We start from the raw sequence: 18,912 nt of genomic DNA on the forward strand, positions 1-18,912 counted from the left end.
AATGGATAAAAATTTTTAAAAATCTATTAAACATAAAAACAATGTTTTTAACAAAAGTTGAAAGTAATAAACAATCAAAACAAACTGAAAATTTAAATATAATGTGTAGTAAATCCTTTCACAAAATCAATTATCAACAAATTTTTAACCTTAATAACTAAAAATGTGGTATAATTACATGGACCATAAAAGTAAAACATGTACTCCCTCCGTTCCATAGTAATAAAGGTATTTCTTTTCGACACGGAGACTAAGAAAAATTGTGTTAGGTGAGTTAAGTAAATGGAGAATAAAGTGGAAAATGAAAAAGGTAGAGAGATGAAGAGAGAAAAAAGTAAGAGAGAGTAAAGTAGGTGTGGAAAAATGTGTTGACTTTAAAAAAAAAAAATGACTTTATTATTATAGAACGTACCAAAATGGAAAAATGACTCTATTACTATGGAACAGATGGAGTAGTAAGAGCATCCACAATGGATGTCCTAGTGAGAAGCCTAGTGGTTGCCACGTCAGCATGCCCTATCTTTCTGCAATGGTGGAGCCCTAGTGGATGCCCTATCTATTATCCATTTCTCATTCAATTTTAATTATATTTTTTTATGTTTACCAATTATAAATAGCAAAATTATACTTCTAATTAAAGAAATAGCAAAAAAACATACATTACTTAATTTTTTTTTTAAAAAGCTACAACTAAAGAGGTACAATTTCAACGACCACTACGTGTCCAAACTTCTTCAATCATGTCGTTCATGAGATCAAGATGAGCTTGTTGGTTGCGCATGCTCTCCTGAGCTTGCAATCTCTCGGTGACTCCATAGGGTAAACCTCGAACGATCGGCGGGGCTGCATGACCTGCGCTCGGACCGGCTTCATCGTCGGACCACTCGCTAGCTGCACCACCTTCATCGTAAATAATCATGTTGTGCAAGATGATGCACTCGTACATGACATTGGCGATATGATGCATGTACCAGGAACGAGCCGGACCTTTCACTATTCCCCAACGCGCTTGAAGCACACCGAATCCTCGCTCCACGTCTTTCCAGTGCAGACTCCTGCTTTGCCGCAAAAAACTCTCTCCTCGCACCCCACATGATGCCGTCGTCCGTTGGCAGTGAAGCTGATAACCGGACCGTTGCCATTGCATTGCTCGATGAAGAGACCGGAGGAGTTCAGCACATTGATGTCGTTGTTGGACCCCGTCACGCCAAAGTGAGCATGCCAAATCCAAAGACTATGGTCAACGATTGCTTCAAGGATCATCGTCGGTTGGGTACCCTTATACCCACTGGTGAATTGGCCTCTCCACGCTGCAGGACAATCCTTCCACTCCCAGTGCATACAATCAATACTCCCTAACATTCCAAGAAAGCCGTGCACTGTTTCGTGCATCTGCAGCAGGTTCTGGCAGTCTTGGGCATTCGGCTTGCGCAAATATGTGGCGCCGAAGGCGTCAATAATGCCCGCACAAAATTTTACCAGACACTCCCAGCCAGTTGTATCCCCGACGTGAAGATACTCGTCGAACATGTCCGCCGTAGTGCCGTATGCCAACTGACGAAGCGCAACAGTGCACTTCGTCAGCGGGGATGGACCCTTTCTGCGGGCCGCATCTTCCCGTTGCTAGAAGTACTCGTGTACAGTCTGGAGAAACAATCTGGAGAAACAGCTCTCGCCGCATCCTGAACCGTCTGCGAAAAACTGGCGCGCCCCAGGGGATGTTCGGCGAAGTAGTCCTCGAACAGACGTTGATGAGCTAGGACATGCTCTCGACGGACGGATGTCCCTCGACGGATGGGACTCGGGACCTGCTCTTGGGCCTGCTGTTCGGCTTGCTCTTGCTCTTTTATTGCACGAATACCGGCGAGAATCTGGTTCCCGAAAGCAAACATTGCGCGTTCCATAGACCGACCAATATCTTCCCCGGGAAACATTTTGGAAAAGTGAGTGAAAGAGATATTGCAATGGAGAGAGAGTTGAGAGAGATGTGTGAGAGATGTGTGAAAAATTAGTGAAATTAAGGTATATTTATAGAATTGAAAAAGAAAAAAAAATTCAAAAACGCGTTGATCGGGCCAACGCGTGATCGGGCGCGCCCCTGCAATGGGCGACCGAACTCTCGGTCGTCCTCAGGCACGCCCAAGACCTGCAATGGATGTCCGATCATACCCGAGTCCGATCTCGGGCGATAGGACGTGAGATCGGGCATCCATTGTGGATGCTCTAAATAATGGAGTAACACCTAATTAAACAACTACAAAGGTAAATTTATAAATTTTAGAAGATAAATTAGTAAAAAAACGGATAAGTGCATAAATACCTCCATCATGATCCAATCTCGACGAACCGGAATTGCTCTCACTCAAATTACACAAACTTGTTGCTCACTAACACCATCACTTATAATTACGAGATTATCAAGAGCTATAAAACTAAATATAATTATAAAATTTATTATTAATATAAATAAAATAATTAAACATATTTAAATATACAGAGCTATAAAAATAAATATAATTATATTAGCAAATATTGTAATTTTTAATTTTTAAAATTAATGGGCCAAAGGAATCTGGACAGAATTTGTAAAATTACTACTACAACACAAGTAAATCAATATGAACTAGCCCATTCACATTACTTTTTGCCTTTGAGCCGAATAAATTATTCTGAGCCAAAATACTAAACAAAATCGCTACTCAAAAAATCGACAGCCCAAATAATTTAACTATACACATACACTTACTAAAATAAATGACACTGATAACTAATTAAACATAATGAATAATTAACATAACTTATAACCATATAAAAGGCTTTTTTCTTCACAATTGCGCCGCCTCCATCGATTAAAACGGCCGAAAAAGATAAACATTTCTAGCACTGTACTACTTTAAATTTCACAAATCGTTTGGTTTAATTTAGTATATTAGGGTGAAGTAAAATTTAATTTTGGATTTATATGCCCAATGTGATGGAACTGGCCGCGGAAGCGCATTCGAGTTTCATAATTTAACAATTAATCGAACAAATAAATCATATAACAATCAGATCTATTTAGCAGATTATTTAAACAAAATCTATTCGCGTAATTCTCATATGTATCATGCTCATAACTTGAATTAATCATGCTTTAAGTATAAAGAAACCTAAAGCAAACTTTTCTACGGAGCAGAAATAATACCTTATTAATTTTCCAAATAATTGATGATGACTAGCGACTTCTCCACGTGATGCTTTGAATACTAGACCACGGATCTGCTCTCTGGTTCCCGAACTTTACTCCAATATCAGTGTGGGCTGATCTCACCGGAATACTAGGACTTAAATAAAGAAGATAGAAGAAATCCTACTCCTAAGAGGAGAGAAATTCGAACTCCTCTCTATATAGAGGGGGACGAAATTTTTTGAGCAATAATAATTATGATTTATGTCTCCTTTATTCTCCTATTTATATTAAGTTTCTTTTGGGTCAAGACAGAGATCTATGGAAGGTTTTGAATATGGGCTCATCCAATTTACTATTTACTAATTAAATTGAACCCACAATTTAATATAAGCTTTAATTGGAATATTACGAGTAGCCACTACAGAAGTAATATTGAACTCTCCCCATCCAAATCCGAAATTATAAGTAATCCGAGTTTACGTTTTAACTTTCATTTCCCGCGCTTAAGATAAAAATGTCCATTAATTAATTAATTTCTGCTATGGACTTAATTAATTAATTTCTTATTAATTCCAAGAGTGGACTTAGCATGAAATGCTTATTTATTATTCATAGAGTGATCAAACTCCAACTAGCTAGGTTCCGAATAATAAAACCTTGTTTCACGCTCCTATTGAGGACATTATCAAACAATACTCACCTTTCGCACGATTCAATATAATAGCAATCCTAGCACCGCTAGATATTAATCACCACTATCCAATACAGGCAAGATTCTATTTGAGCGAAACTTGCTCGAAACATGCTTTTCAGTATACCAAACCTAACAGTTTCAGTTGACCATTTTCATCTGTCCGGCATTAGGAGTCCCGGTTATATATTTCCATAAAAAGTGAAATAAAAATATATAAAATAAAATACTAAAGAGCACAAGTAAAAACACATTTAAAGAATAAAGCAAATAATAATGCAAATGGGTCTCACGTTCCATTATCACACACTCCAATTATTATACACTCAAACATTTCTTATAATCCGCATTCAACTCAACCGGGATTCCTAATGTCGGACGGAGGGAGTATAACACAAAACCACATCATTAAAACATTAAAAATTTATTGCGTTAGAGTCGCTTCTTGTCCAATTTCTTCAGCAATTGCAGGCATGACACATTTGATCAATTCCATGGCATGATGAAGAAGAGCATTTAATTCGGCCCCACATCTATGTATTTTAGAGAGAGAAATTTTGTAAGATACATGTGTTTGATGAAGAATGAAGTAGAATGAAGTAGAATGAAGTGTATTTATAGAATTTAAAATTGAAAATATAAAACAAAAATTGAAAATATCCGACCCATCCTCTGAAAACTGTTAGGTTTGGTATTATGAAAAGCATGTTTCGAGCAAGTTCGCGCGAATAGAATCTTGCTTGTATACGAAAAACTCTACAATCCATTTTTAACCCGATTCAATTTAATTCGAGCAGTATCGCACGAATAAGATCAGTATATTATTACATTGTGTTTGCTTGTGCATTTATAAGATGTTTTTATAAACATTTAAATGTATAAGAAGCAAACAAAGTCTAAGTCTTTTGCTTAGTAGACTGGTTGTGTGCGTCGTCCACTTTAAGGTAATACAGTCGGTTCTACGCAATGCTTTGCAAAAGAAAAAGAAGAATTTCACAACCCAGATAGGCTTACACTACCTATCATGAAAGGTTGCAATGTCAGTCCGATTATTTCTAAGCCTTTCTGAAATAAGATGAAGTTGATGTGGTATAACACTGAATGGATCTAACAACAAGATGTGTCTTTATGCTATCTACTGAAAGACTAGGTCTTGATAAATAACTTTCTTAATCTACATACGTTAGCATTGAGCATACGGTATTGGTTATGCACTACTCTGACTTATCAAATAGTGTGGGTTTTTCGCAACCCAATAATACTGATATATTGAATAGTGGTGATTAATATCTAGCGGTGCTAGGATTGCTATTATGTTGAATCATGTGCAAGATGAGCCTCGTTTGATAATGTCCTTAAGAGGAGCTTGAACATGGTTTTATTATTCGAAAACTGGCCAGTTGGAGTTTAATTATTCAATGAATAATAAATAAGTGTTTTTTGCTAAGTTCACTCTTGGAATTAATAAGATGTTAATTAATTAAACAATTGCAGACATTAATTAATTAATGGATATTTATATTTTTAAGCGTGGGAAATAAACAACAAACAAAACAACCCGTATTGCTTGTAATTTCGGATTTGGATGGGCGGTGCAATATTACTTCTGTAGTGGCTGCTCGTAATATTTCAATATAAGCTTATATTAAATTGTGGGTTCAATGTAATTAGTAAAAAGCTAATTGGATGAGGCCATATACAAAACCTTCTATAGATCTATGACTGAGAATTTAATATAAATAGGAGAATAAATGAGACAAAAAAAAATACAATTATTTTTCTTTTGAAATTTTTGTCCCTTCTCTTTTTTAAGGAGGACGAAATTTTCTAATTTTCTCATCCGTGAGTTTTTCAGCTCTCCTCCGTGAGAAAGGTCTGTCTTCTTTATTCAAGTCCTCTTATTTTGGTAAGATCAGCTCACCCTGATATCTTGATACAGTTCGGGAACTCGTCAGAAGATCAGTGGTCTAGTATTGAAGATTATCACGTAGAGAAGGCGCGAGAAATCGACGATTCTTTGGAGAATCAAAATCGGTAACTCTAAACCGTAGAATTCATATTTTAGGATTTACTTTTTCTAAGTATGAATTATTTGTGTTATAGCATGCAATTATCTGTTTAACATGTGAATTGATTAATTGCATAATCGGTCAAATAGATCCTTATCTGATTTATTTATTTTGTACAAGTCTTCCGCTATGCAAGGGGCACCAAACCCCAGCAAAAACTAGTACCCATTTCCCTGTGGCGCGCCGCGCTCCTCTCGATGTCCGTCACGATGCCCCTTCCCCGGTCCAGAATATGTCGTTGCTTCACCCCACGCCAGTGTAAATGCTCTAAAATGTGAATTATATGTAAATTAAGATAAATAATAAAAATAAGTAAAAAATAATAGTACTGCTATTTACTCCCTCCATCGCATAAAAAATGAGCGGATGATATGACACGAGAATTAAGATAAAATTGATAAAGTAAGAGAGAGATGATATAATGATAGTTAAAGTATTGTTAGTGGATAGTATGACTAATATTATTATTAGTGTTTGATAGTGAAAGAAATTATAAGTAACTTAATGTATTTGTGTAATATATTTAGATAACTTTCAAAAAATGGAATGCCTATTTATTTATAAGACACACAAAAATGGAACGTACACATATTTTTATGGGAGGGAGTGAGTATTTAACCATGATGATGTTATGATATTAGGCAGTGGAGTATGAATGATGAAGGTAATGTTACTAATATAAAATAGTTGTGGTTGTGGGGCAGAGATTATTCCGGGTACTCCATTCTCGATTACAGTAATCTCTCCCCTTCGATTCATTTCCTATTTCTCTCGATCCCCAATTTTCTCTTCTTTTCCCATGCAAACCTCCCCCCAATTTTAATGCTTTATGCTTTGATTTGATTTCATTTTTCTAGGGTTCTCAATTATGTGCTTGATCATTCTCATTCACCATCGCTGATCAATTTCTCGAAGAATAATGAGCGCCGCCGCTTCTAAATTCATAAAGTGCGTCACGGTCGGTGACGGCGCCGTCGGGAAGACATGTCTATTGATTTCCTACACCAGCAACACCTTCCCCACGGTCTGCATTTCAATCAATTTACTTTCTTCATCATTATTTATTTGCTGCCCAAATTCATTCAAACAATACAAATATTCACATCTATAGTATTATCCTTTTTCTTGCCCCTAGTTATGATGAGGAAATAAATCAGCATGTCCAATTTCAATGGTGCTTTTGAAGATTTGTTAGTTTTGTTATGCAGATTATAAATTGTAGAGTTAATATGGTTTGGTCTGCATACGTACTCGGTCCTTATTGCCTATCTACTGCAACTTTTATTGTGGATGCGATTAAATTGTTGGAATATCCAGTGTATTATGATGTTATACTATTCTCAGTTGTTCGTTCACACAGTATTTTTAACGTTTTTAACACATTTCTTGAATGAATGCTACAGGATTATGTGCCTACTGTATTTGATAATTTCAGTGCAAATGTTGTCGTTAATGGTGCTACCGTTAACCTAGGCCTCTGGGATACTGCTGGTAAATACTAGTAGAATTCAGTGATTGGCACACCTCTACTTTTAACATTGCAGGCATATGTGCTGGCATTAGTATTCGTATGTGTAATGTATATTCAGTTGTTGACAATTGACATACACTTTTTTTCCTGGAACAGGACAGGAGGACTATAATAGATTAAGACCATTGAGTTATCGTGGAGCTGATGTTTTTATTTTGGCATTTTCACTCATAAGCAAGGCCAGCTATGAAAATGTTTCCAAGAAGGTAAGGATTTGGCTGCTCTCATGAGTTTTGTCCAGCTCTGATAACTTTCCTTTATTTTAATTTGCCCAACAAGACTGTATTCTTTTCTAAGGTTGTTTGCATTTTCATTCTTTTTCCAGTGGATTCCTGAATTGAAGCATTATGCCCCTGGCGTCCCCATCATTCTTGTTGGCACAAAACTAGGTAAGGTTTCTGATTAATTTTTTATATTACACTTCCTCCCACTTATAACAGTGTCAAAAACAAAATATGAAGGATAGTGATTTCATGACGTCCAAATTTCCTCTCTGCTACAACTTTCAATATCAATTTTAGCAAGAATTTGTGTTTGCTTTGTTCTTTCCATTTTATGTCCATCCTACAAGTAGAGTATCCACATTAAAGATTTACTTGGCAGTGTGGTGATAGGCTGATAGCTGAGAAGTGATTAACCATCATTTTAGCTTTTGGCTTCTTGGTTTACTTGTTAGCAACTATATCATATTTTAGCTTTGTTTTTATATCTATGTAGTATGTATTAAAATATCACATTACCCCATACCTTTAGGCTTCTGTTTCCAAGTGTAGATCTTACTGTTAAATGTTTCTTTATGTGACTCTTGTTAGAAACATCTTGTATACACTGAGGGGAAGTTGTAACTAGTTGCTATTTATGCTTTCATCACCTACTTTCTTATTCTGGGTTAAGATCTTAGCCTTTTAAATGATTATTTCTCTGATCCTGCCTATGTATACAATGTTTATTTATGTCATAAAGTTGGATAATCAAGGACATCGAACGGGAAGGAACTTGTCTGGTAATTGATGTATATCCACTATTAAGATTGTCTCTTAACATCCTGATATGTGGATATAAAGAAATATAGTATCTTGTAAATATGTCATATAAAGTATTTTTCTGATCACTGGATCATTAACATGGATTCAGATCTTCGAGATGACCAGCAATTTTTTGTCGACCATCCAGGTTCTGTACCAATCACTGCAGCACAGGTGAAATTTATGCACATTTGTTATCCTCAGTTATATTATAGGGGTGGAGGGGCCCAATGCTTTTGTGAATTTCCATCTATTACCAAACATAATGTGACTTCTCAAATATCCAGGGGGAAGAGCTGAGAAAGTTGATTGCGTCTCCTTCTTACGTCGAATGCAGTTCAAAGACCCAAGAGGTTTTGATTTACTCTATTTTTCACTGCATTGACCTAAATTTTCCTGTACTGTTTCGAAATATAGTGTTCTTGATATGCTTTCACGCAGAATGTCAAACAAGTTTTTGATGCTGCCATTAAAGTTGTGCTCCAACCACCGAAGACGAAGAAGAAGAAGGGAAAGGCTCAAAAGGCTTGTTCTATATTGTGATAAGCATATTAGGTGAATTGATATGACCACCAATCTGTCTTTCACGCTCCTCCCTGCCCCGTCATATCGTTTTTCCATTTTTTTTGCCTCAGGAAGAGAACCAAGAGTGCCCTTGCATGCCCCTTCCATCAAAGCACGCGACCTGTATGGAGTATGAGTAGATCAAATCTGTGCTTTGTGCTTTTTGATATCCAAAGTGTTACCTCAACACTTTTAGGCCTACCCTGTTTTAATTTGTTCTTTTCTTTCATTCATTAATAAAGGTCCTTACATTCTATCTTTGACTTGATTTTTTTTTTTTTAGAAACAGACATATCCCTTTTGTAAAATCACTTTTGATGCAATTGTGTGACATGCGCACCACTCAAAAGTGGTGGAGCTCAACTACCTGGGCAATTTTAGTTATTGGATCATGTTTTTTTTTCTTTCTTAAATTGTTGGCTTAATTATCACGTTAGTACTTACTACTCATGTACCATTTTCTGTTTCTATATTTGATTTTACCAAGATTTTCAGTTTTCCTCTTCAAAACATTTCAACTCTGAGGAATGAAGAATCCGTACCATTGAACTTGGCCATCACCTTTTAGGCATGTTTCATTTTCATTCTGCTTTTTGTCACTAGGAAAGGAATAAACTAAAAAATCATATTGGAATAAAATCCTCAAAATGAATTAATGAAATTATCTTGGTGAATGGAATTTGTAGCATATATCGTACACTTTACTCCTATGGCTATATAAAAAAAATATATCTGACTCTGGTTAGATAAGTAAACTACCATAAACATGTTACTTTCACCGCATATCAATTGATGAATATTGAGCAGATATAAATTATTCATACAAGCCTTTAAAATAAGTTCATAGATTCATCCATAGTCATCAGCCATTCCTCGAAAACATGATAACATTAAGCCTCTCTTCTATTACACAAAAAAGCAATTTCATGGTGAAAAGAAAAAAAGATCAATATACAAACTCGTATTTGTCTATGGCAGCAATCAAAAGTATACATAATTTTTTCACATCTCTGTCTCTTCCATGGCTTGTCAAAACAACACTCAGTTCACCGGTGCATAGGGGAAGCAAAAATTACAGAAATTATGTACCACTTTCTTAATAAATGCAATTTTTAACAACAGGCATAACACCTCAAACGTTGTCAGGTAGTCAGCATTGAACTACACTTTACACTCTCTATAGCAGTGTGCCGGAGAAGTTAAAATCAGAGTTAGTCCACAAAAAACACAGGCACACGTGTTCTCCTAGTCACAAGTGCTCAGAACCTACCAGCCACATTCTCCCCAGTTGGCTCCAGTAAAACCTGGTGCTGAAGATTTGAGACACTAATCTGTAATGAGCATGTACTTATCCCCCACAGCGCCACCTTTGTCCTTCTGAAACTGTATATATCGTAATGTACTTGCAAGAAAGGCATCTGCTGCTGGATCTGACGGTGAAGCATCACCTTGCATCTCGTTTCTGATCAATTTAGTTAGGTCATGAATCGACTCAACTGTAATCTGTGAGACCCCTTTCTCATAGAAGTAGAGATACCTATATTAACATGAACAGGCAATGAATATTCTTGAAATATAATGAGAAAATATCATAAAATGGGCAAACAGGTTTGGCAGTATTTCCTCACTTGTTTAGTATCTCTATAAAGAGCAAAGCTGATCCACTGCTGCCTCTAGTTGCGTTTGCCATTTGTTGAACAGCATTTGCGATTCTTAATGCGCGCTTCAAACAAAGCAAGACCCTATGGAAAACATTTAATTCAATGATTGTATTTCTTCCAAATGAACTTGATGGGTGTTATATAGCTATCCCAACTTGCTAAAAAGTGGTACCTTTCTCCATCTTTAATATTATCGTGGTCATCAAGCCAGAACAGGTGTGAGCAAGCATAAACAGCTCTACACTGGTCGGGTTTCTTTAACAACTTTGCAGAATACTAAGGATTATAAAGATGAAAGTTAGTTTCATTCATAGAGTACATCTAGAAAGATCTGTTATAAAGAATTACATAGAACGACACTATACAGTACTGCTGCTATCCCAATGTTATTAGGATCAACGTAGTATTGTTATAATATGATTATATAAGGCTTACAATAATTTACCCCTGTCGCCTTGTGTGTCAATGCATCTCTATTTTCAACACCAAAGATATGCATCCTTTGAAGTGTCCCTATTATCAAGTGTATGGAAGTCACCTGAGTTTTTGAATCCTGGAGAAACAAATTGAAGCAAAATTAAAAGACCAAAACAGCACACTGACAGAACAAATGCCATTAAGCAAAGAATTTGACGTTTGGAAACTAAAAGGTTACCGTAATTTCTTCTTCATACAAAATATAAGCTTGGGTGAAAAACTCATATGCTACAGGTTCGAGGTCACAGTCATTTGCAGCCTGAGAATCCACAAAATCAGAGACTACTTGCCAGACAGAATGGAATATGTCAACTAAGTTTACTTTTCACATATCAGGTTTAAGAAGAAGAACCTCAGCACATTGCAAATATAATCCCAGAGCTAGTTCCGGAACGGGAATACTTGCCAGGGCCTCAATTGTCTACAATGAAAAAGGTGATATCAAAGGCAACTAAGATGAAAAGGTTGTACTGGAAAATTAATGTTGAAAGGCGAAAGCTCATATTGAAAATCTCTAATCAGCTAGAGACTATCTGCATCTGGAGAAAACAAAATTCGGATGCATTGGCACCAGTCACACCAAATAACATCGAACCAAAATTTTAATTTCCTTAAAGGCGAAGCACGTAATTTTTTCTAAAGTAGAAACACTATTAATAAGCATTAAAGGCTGAACATCAGGAACAGTATACAAAAGTATTTCCGACATCCCACTACGTATAAGCATGGTCAATGGCCAATAGCAGTGAAAACCAGCAGAGAACTTACATAAACTTGCAATTAAAATCATTAATACCTGTGTCACTAATTGAAAGATCTTCTTAGGTGTCGTAGGTGCCTCATCGCCAGAGACACTTTCATCTTGTCTTTCCAGTCGACGAACCAGCTGCAGACCAGATAATCACCATCATACAGTGCAACCCTTAACTCCTGTAGAGAACTGGCTGGAATAGCAAAAAGGGGGAAATACCTGCAGAGAACTAAATATAAGTGGAGGAACAGTATAAGGAAGCCTCTTCCGCCCTCCAGTCAAAATGTGCTTCCTCACAGTTTGGATGACCTGTAATGAAAGAGAGAGAGAGAGAAATGATTGCCATTCAGAGTTAGGTCAAATGAACAGCAACCCATAAGTGTATAAGACAGTCGACATAAATATCATTCAGATTTCAGAGTAAGGTAGCCATGGGAAATTATAAGTTTCAAACAATACTGATGAAGAGAAAAACGGAAAGGAAAGGAAAGGAAGAAAAAGAAGTATTGAGTGATGAAATTCTAGTTTCATGCTTGAAGATCTTTCACAGATAGAACCACAAACTGTGAAACAGATACTAACTTATACGGCATACATTTTAGAATAAGATAATAACTGCATAATCAATCATTGCCGGATAAATGAGCAAGCTAAATCAGAAACAAAGCCAAACAATGTTGTCGATGGAAAGGGAAAGGGTCAACTAAATAATAAAACTGCAGTACCCTTCAACTGTATCAAGATTAGACATTAACATAACCAAATACCTTCAACATTTCTTCAGGATCATCATTGTGCAGCATTTGAATAAGCCGTGCAACAGAATTCTGTTCCTCTATGAAGTCCTCATCGAGCTAAGAAAACAAGGAAAAGTGAAACAATCAAGAATGAAATGCATATAGAACGACTTAGAAGGAAAATAAAAAAATTCAGGAAAATATAATTATCTGTAAAAGCTAAAGCCAACTATTAAATTGCTAGATATCATCTCCAGACTACCTCATCATGAGTATCTCCATCAAGATCTCTGATAAGCCCCTTTATCAATTCAAATAACGCATCTACCTAAAACAATAATATCCATGGGTTAGAAAAGGACCAATTCCTCTATCAATATGGAAGTAAATTCTGGAAGACATGTACCTTCTCTGCAGTTGATATGCAAGTCTTGTTTTTCATTATATTTTGTACAATGACATTGGCCATCTCTTTATGTGTTCCATCGCTTAGACACTCCATGATCAGAGGATAATTAGATAGCTTCAATGCAGTGTCTATATCCTTATACTTCTCAAGTGGAGCACTTAAAAGTGCAACAATCTGTTTTGTTGCTTTGCTATCGTCAAGCTTTTCTCTTCCTGAAAGTTTCCTCACACATGCTCCCTGCAGGAAAATGCATAGTATCTAAGTACTATCGGCACATGACATATAAAAACCTACAAAGAGTCACTCCCGTTCCATACACTAACATAAAGGAAAGGTATAATTAAACCTACATAGACTATTGTAGAAACAAAACAGCCAGATAGCCCTTTATACAGAGATGCTGAATAATTGTAGCAGTTTCTTATGTGAAGGCATGAAGCACATATGAATTAGTGGACTAAAGAGGATCCTGATGATCTGCTTTTTCAGACATCCTTATTTTACAGCTTTTGAACAAGAAGAACCTAGCCACATAATTATGATTTAAATACCAGTTGATAATTATGATTAGAAATACCAGTTGATAATTACTACTATGATTAGAAATACCAGCTGATAATTGGTACTATGATTTAAATTATTAACGATTTATTTCCTTGGACAGCAGAGGTACATAATAAATGCGGCTTTCTTTATATATGTTCTATCCAATATACATAATGTAAGAGTTTACTCCTCCCGTGATAAATCCACATAAGGCTACTGCAAACTGAAGCTTACACCAATCATAGCAAAAACCGTTGATGCAAACAGAATATGATTATCAACTATTGCCAAAACAATCATGCTAAGAGGATTAGTCAACTGCTAAAACTGTATGGTAAACCTAAACTAATCCTAGGAGATATCATTACCAGCTAAAGGAAACATACCAGAATTTGGTCAACATAATCCAGTCGATCAGGATGTACTTGCAGAGTAAATGTCAAAAGAGACGCATATAAAGTAACAACTCCAGCAATGGGAATATTTTCTTGCGCTTCTATCACCTGCAACCAGAGTAGACAGCTGATTGGCTGGGTAAAACTCAATAAATGATGGGGGAGAGGGGTATGGATATCAAACTTGCATAAAGCAGGAGCCAAGTACAAACATATACTATATTGAAGGAATAGCAGTGTGTCGTGATGCTGGCCTCACAAGCACTAATATTTATGTAAAATATCTCAAATGCCAAATCAAACCTGGGGAACTTAGTAGCTGCATAATTGGTGGAACCACATGCTTACCATTACAAAGTAACCATCAATATCCTCTAAAATATGGTTGTTAATAAAATGCCAAGCAATATTTAAATAATTAACATAGTCCAAATCATCATCTATAAATTATAAATATCTTTAAATTTCAGGTGGAAACTAAGTCGATATACCTTGCCAATGGCACTATTCAGCTTTGCAAAAGCTTCTACTTGAAAAAATTCAGGTAACACCTGCAGCATGGAACTCGTGAGGCGAAGCCACAATATCTCACACTAAGTTTTATGAAGTTCCCAATTACTTACTTCTGTACCAGAAGCAGCATAATTTGAAAGCCTTTCCATTAGCCGAGAAAGCACTGTTTTTACATCGACAGAAGCCTGCAGTAGAACATTGTGCTTGTTAAAGAAGGTTTAATCAGTAAAAACACAGTAACTGGTCTAGAACACTAGCGGGTATGCAGAATGAACCTCCAACTTTTAGGTGTTGTGGAGTCCAATATCTACCTACCTGAAGTTGAGGGCAGGCATTCAATAATGTTTCAAGTGTCTGCAAGTGATATTCATCTGGGAATACTTGAATTATGCAATCCATCAAGTAATATTGGGCAAGTTCATCCTTGCAGTTGACAATCTGAAGCCCAAGATGCATAACATCAAAATATTATCAGAAACATAGTTAGAAACAGTACAACACAAGCAACCTTACCTGCTCCAACACTCGGGGAAGCACTATTTCTTTGTACATCTCAAGATCAACACCCTCAATTTGGCTAAGAACATGAAGGTTTTTACCAACCTAACCAAAATAAGTGAAGAAAACAAGAACTCAGTGACAGTCAACCATTAATACAGAGAACTATTAATTATCGGAGGATGTTTACCAGATCACGTAGCTCACCCCTTTCTTTACCCCTCTTATCCTTTTCCCTAGCAGGTCCCTGCAAATACGCAATGTAACATTGTGGGCCAGAAATCTAAAATTAGTCTATTCTCAAATGAGACTAACTGCCTACATTTGGAAAAAAAAATTCAGCTCCTGGATCATTTCTTTTTTCTTTTTCTTTTTTGTAATACAGATTACAGACAGGATCAGTTGAAGGGAATACAGACTCCATCTTTTCTGATCATACCTGGTGTTGCATTCTAACCCAAAGTTTGTTCATTTCTGTAAAATTTTGGAGCACAAACTCAACAGCATCCATGAGAGTATCAGCATCCCTACCAGAGGAAGGGGATATTTAGCAGAAAGTCTAACTAGGAGTGCTGGAGAGTGATCAGATCAATTATAGCACATACTTATGGTAGAACTCAGCTGGAATAAAAATAAAGAAATGAAGTGCCAGCATAAGTAAACAGATGCTTAAAGTGCATATTCAGATGTATGTGTATGTAAATTAAATTCAAAAGTATAAGGGTCAGTATTACATGAACCTAGTATTCTTAGTACAAAAATGTGCATAAAACACATAGGCAGGAAAGCCCCAATTCAGTTTAAACCTATAATGAAGGCTTTATCCATAGAATTAAACAATTAAAATAAATTTCCAAAACAATGACAACAACACCGTTATTTAGAGTATGAACGTACCCTATTTAGACATTGATAACTAAAATTGTTATGCTGAGATACTGGTTTCCTTACTCATGTATATAAAGTTAATTGCACATGACCACAGAACGAACTTCATGCTAGCAACCATAATTTTATGAAATACTATGTACTATTTGACAATAATTAACAGAAAAACAACTGTTTCTGTAAGTCTAAATTGACAGAAAAAAAAAAGCATATAATGACATTATATCCTTACCCCTCATATTCAGATCCAATGTCCGGCAATTTATCCCTACTGACTTGAGATAGGTAACTCCTTAGAAAAAGACCACGCAGAGGATGTTGGATCCCACGACACATTTCTACCAGATCTTTGAGAACATCCTTTGCTGGAGCTTCTTTGGACTTTATGTAGACAGAGCCAGCAGTACAGAGCAGATATCTAAGAAAAGGAGGACAGAAATTAATAAGGGTGACAAAGATTAACAACTCAAACCTTAACAAACCATATGTTGCAGGTTGGACCACAGATAGAATGTAATCATTAGAACAAATTTTAAATACTAGTAGTATGAAACAATCATCAAGTGCTTGGCATACATGAGAATATTCCCTAAGGAAGCATATACAAGAAAACTACGAAGGAAATGAATGCATATCTTTCAGATGACAGTCCTACAGAAAGACTATTTCTATTCCTTCTGTCAGCATAGGGCTTCTAAATTCATACTACCTCCGTCCACAAAAAATAGACTAATTTTACCATTTTGGAGTGTCCACTAAAATTAGACCAATTCTAAATATGAAAACTTTTAAACAAATACCAACCCTACACATCATTGTAGATGAAGACCCCACAATCTACTATCACTACTTCTACCACATTTTTCCTCCATCTCACTTACTTTGCCAATTGCATGTTAAAACCTGTGTCCTCTATAATTTTGTCTACTTTTTGTGGACGGAGGTAGAATCATGCAAGCAGTAATGCTGGATCCAAATATGCAATTTGACGTGTACGACAATCAAGTAAAGCAGGATTTATTATTTTTTTGCACATTAAATACAAATCGGAAATAGACGAGGCCTTACAGTCTGGGCAAGATGTTTCCAGCATGCTGCACGAGTTCATAGAGCTCAACGATGGAGCAACCGCGACTAGATTCCTCCTTGAAGAAGATTTCTAATTTCCTCAATTCATCAAAAGCCCTCATATCTACACACCAACAGAAATTTAATACAATAATTCCGAGGGAAATGAAATGTGAATTATTGAGTTACAGACAAAGTTCGTAGTATTTGTGAGGGGAGAGCCTGGAAGTGCGGAGCTCGGAGAGCATCTGAGCGGAGTACTTGAGAGCATCCTTCAAATTGTTGGAATCCTGAAAAATGAAATTGAGAAACTAGGGTTTAAGTGAGATGAAAGAATAAGAGAGATGCAAGTACGAGTGCGCGATGCATGTGGAATGCATTCTGTTGCAGGCCGGCGATCCCAGCTGACAGCCATTTTTCTTCGTCTTCTCCAACTCCGTCACTGATCATCCTTCTCTCTTCTGTCTTCTCTCTCACACAGATTATTCAACTAGTAGTTATATTAAAACTTAAATCAGGGGAAAATAAATAAACAATCGAAATAATCAAAATAAGTTGCAGAGGTAATTATAGTTGCAATTACAAGTTGGGACTTGGGAGGCGTCGTTTTTACCATTTTGAAATTAATAATTTTATTAAAAAAATCAGAGAATAATTAAAAATTACTACCTCATCGATTGCATTATTAGACTATAATGTTACATTATTAGTCGGTGTACATTATTAGAACGAAAATCTGCATTATTAGACTATAATGTTACATTATTAGTCCGTGTACATTATTAAATGACATGTAACATTAATCTAACCGTTAGATGACAAAATCATGGGGCTGAGATTCGATTGAATGTTTGAACAAAAAATAGAAAAAGGATATGAATACATCCCCTCATAGTCCATCAACTTATTCAACTCACTTTTCTTTACATTTTTTAAAATCCCCGTCCACATTAAATGAGACTCCTAATCAGGGATGTCAGTGTAGCTCGCAACTCGTGGGCTGGCCCGAATAGCCAGCCAAATTTATAGGGTTAGTGCCAGAAATTTCTAGCCCGAAAAAATAAAACCCGATTAACCGCAGCCCGTTAGGGCCAGACCTGAAAACCCGATGGGCTGGCCCGAAAACTCGATAAAATTTCTATTATTCAATATTTTTACTCCTAACTCTACACTTCATTGATTAATTTTATAATATAGATATAACTATCAATTTTATATTAAATATACAAATTATATATTGAAATTAATATAAAATTTGATAAATAAATTAAAAACTTCAAATTCACTAAAAAAATTTAAATTTCTAAAACATGCATTAAAATTTCACAATCTTAAATATTAGTATTTGATCATGTTTATGATGTGTTTAAGCATATATCTCAAATTTATCATAATTAAATATTTTACATTTTATAAATATAACCATTTTTCATCGTTATTTATTGGATTGATCGCATGTTAATCTTATCAGTAGCAACCCGATTGACCCGCAACTCAAGCGGGTTGGCTCGAAACCCGATGGACCGGCCCGATTGACATCACTACTCCTAATATGGGACGGATGTAGTATAAAATTATCCCACTTTCCAAAATATAATAGTTATATTACCTTTTTTCTATTTTTATTTTTTCATTTTTTTAGAGTGAACTACAAAAATGGTCCATGAACTACAGAGGATATCTCATCAATAGTTCATGGACTTTAAAAATATCTCCTCTAGTCCCTGAATTAAGGGTTTATTTCAATATTGATACTTTTGCATTATTTTCTCCCAAAAATGCCCATTTGGGCTGCTGGGCAATTTCTTCTTTTCACATTTTTAACTTTTTCAATCTGATATTATTTTAACGATATACTAAATCTGATATTATTTCAAAATTATTTTTTTCTTTACTTTTTTATCATTCTTTTTGTTTCAC

The 18,912-nt window shown here is 35.8% G+C and overlaps 3 protein-coding genes across 5 annotated transcripts; 1 reads left to right on the top strand and 2 right to left on the bottom strand.

The window, feature by feature from the left end:
• Positions 1-993: 993 nt before the first annotated feature.
• On the bottom strand, positions 994-1,934 carry LOC125210520. The gene is made up of 2 exons (XM_048110063.1): positions 1,596-1,934; positions 994-1,554 (listed from the first exon to the last, which is right to left on the bottom strand). The coding sequence occupies exons 1-2, from the start codon at positions 1,932-1,934 to the stop codon at positions 994-996; spliced, it is 900 nt and encodes a 299-aa protein (XP_047966020.1).
• A 4,652-nt stretch (positions 1,935-6,586) lies between these two features.
• Positions 6,587-9,462, top strand: LOC125216514 (rac-like GTP-binding protein RHO1). 2 transcript variants are annotated; one of them, XM_048118249.1, is made up of 9 exons: positions 6,587-6,665; positions 6,787-6,953; positions 7,333-7,420; positions 7,557-7,666; positions 7,786-7,849; positions 8,595-8,659; positions 8,773-8,838; positions 8,927-9,040; positions 9,121-9,462. In XM_048118249.1, the coding sequence occupies exons 2-8, from the start codon at positions 6,849-6,851 to the stop codon at positions 9,026-9,028; spliced, it is 600 nt and encodes a 199-aa protein (XP_047974206.1). In that variant the 5' UTR covers positions 6,587-6,665; positions 6,787-6,848; the 3' UTR covers positions 9,029-9,040; positions 9,121-9,462. The 2 variants fall into 2 exon arrangements, with proteins under 2 accessions (XP_047974206.1, XP_047974207.1); XM_048118250.1 differs by having other exon boundaries at positions 6,609-6,645.
• Positions 9,463-9,878: 416 nt separating this feature from the next.
• LOC125215299 (vacuolar protein sorting-associated protein 35A-like) lies at positions 9,879-17,477 on the bottom strand. Of its 2 annotated transcripts, XM_048116674.1 has the most exons (22): positions 17,347-17,477; positions 17,186-17,282; positions 16,993-17,116; positions 16,157-16,342; positions 15,476-15,563; positions 15,227-15,283; positions 15,052-15,141; positions 14,854-14,976; positions 14,649-14,723; positions 14,517-14,576; positions 14,017-14,133; positions 13,082-13,321; positions 12,938-13,003; positions 12,706-12,792; positions 12,158-12,247; positions 11,984-12,073; positions 11,540-11,608; positions 11,366-11,446; positions 11,156-11,263; positions 10,883-10,986; positions 10,678-10,791; positions 9,879-10,586 (listed from the first exon to the last, which is right to left on the bottom strand). In XM_048116674.1, the coding sequence occupies exons 1-22, from the start codon at positions 17,440-17,442 to the stop codon at positions 10,376-10,378; spliced, it is 2,373 nt and encodes a 790-aa protein (XP_047972631.1). In that variant the 5' UTR covers positions 17,443-17,477; the 3' UTR covers positions 9,879-10,375. The 2 variants fall into 2 exon arrangements, 1 of the variants encoding a protein (XP_047972631.1); XR_007175244.1 differs by lacking the exon at positions 9,879-10,586 and having other exon boundaries at positions 11,146-11,263.
• Positions 17,478-18,912: the final 1,435 nt, after the last annotated feature.

This window comes from Salvia hispanica, chromosome 3, assembly GCF_023119035.1.
Source record: "Salvia hispanica cultivar TCC Black 2014 chromosome 3, UniMelb_Shisp_WGS_1.0, whole genome shotgun sequence".
Taxonomy (NCBI): Eukaryota; Viridiplantae; Streptophyta; class Magnoliopsida; order Lamiales; family Lamiaceae; genus Salvia; species Salvia hispanica.

What these genes read in the sequence shown, in the direction of transcription:
- LOC125210520 (XM_048110063.1), bottom strand. Translation starts at nt 1,934, where the DNA reads ATGTTTCCCGGGGAAGATATTGGTCGGTCTATGGAACGCGCAATGTTT. An exon ending in AGATGCGGCCCGCAGAAAGG is followed by an intron (nt 1,555 to 1,595) that starts GTCCATCCCCGC and finishes GCGCTTCGTCAG; the next exon opens with TTGGCATACGGCACTACGGC.
- LOC125216514 (XM_048118249.1), top strand. Translation starts at nt 6,849, where the DNA reads ATGAGCGCCGCCGCTTCTAAATTCATAAAGTGCGTCACGGTCGGTGAC. An exon ending in CCAGCAACACCTTCCCCACG is followed by an intron (nt 6,954 to 7,332) that starts GTCTGCATTTCA and finishes TGAATGCTACAG; the next exon opens with GATTATGTGCCTACTGTATT. An exon ending in TCTTGTTGGCACAAAACTAG is followed by an intron (nt 7,850 to 8,594) that starts GTAAGGTTTCTG and finishes ACATGGATTCAG; the next exon opens with ATCTTCGAGATGACCAGCAA.
- LOC125215299 (XM_048116674.1), bottom strand. Translation starts at nt 17,442, where the DNA reads ATGATCAGTGACGGAGTTGGAGAAGACGAAGAAAAATGGCTGTCAGCT. An exon ending in ATTATGTTGACCAAATTCTG is followed by an intron (nt 13,322 to 14,016) that starts GTATGTTTCCTT and finishes ATTTTCCTGCAG; the next exon opens with GGAGCATGTGTGAGGAAACT. An exon ending in TTATATTTAGTTCTCTGCAG is followed by an intron (nt 12,074 to 12,157) that starts GTATTTCCCCCT and finishes TCTGGTCTGCAG; the next exon opens with CTGGTTCGTCGACTGGAAAG.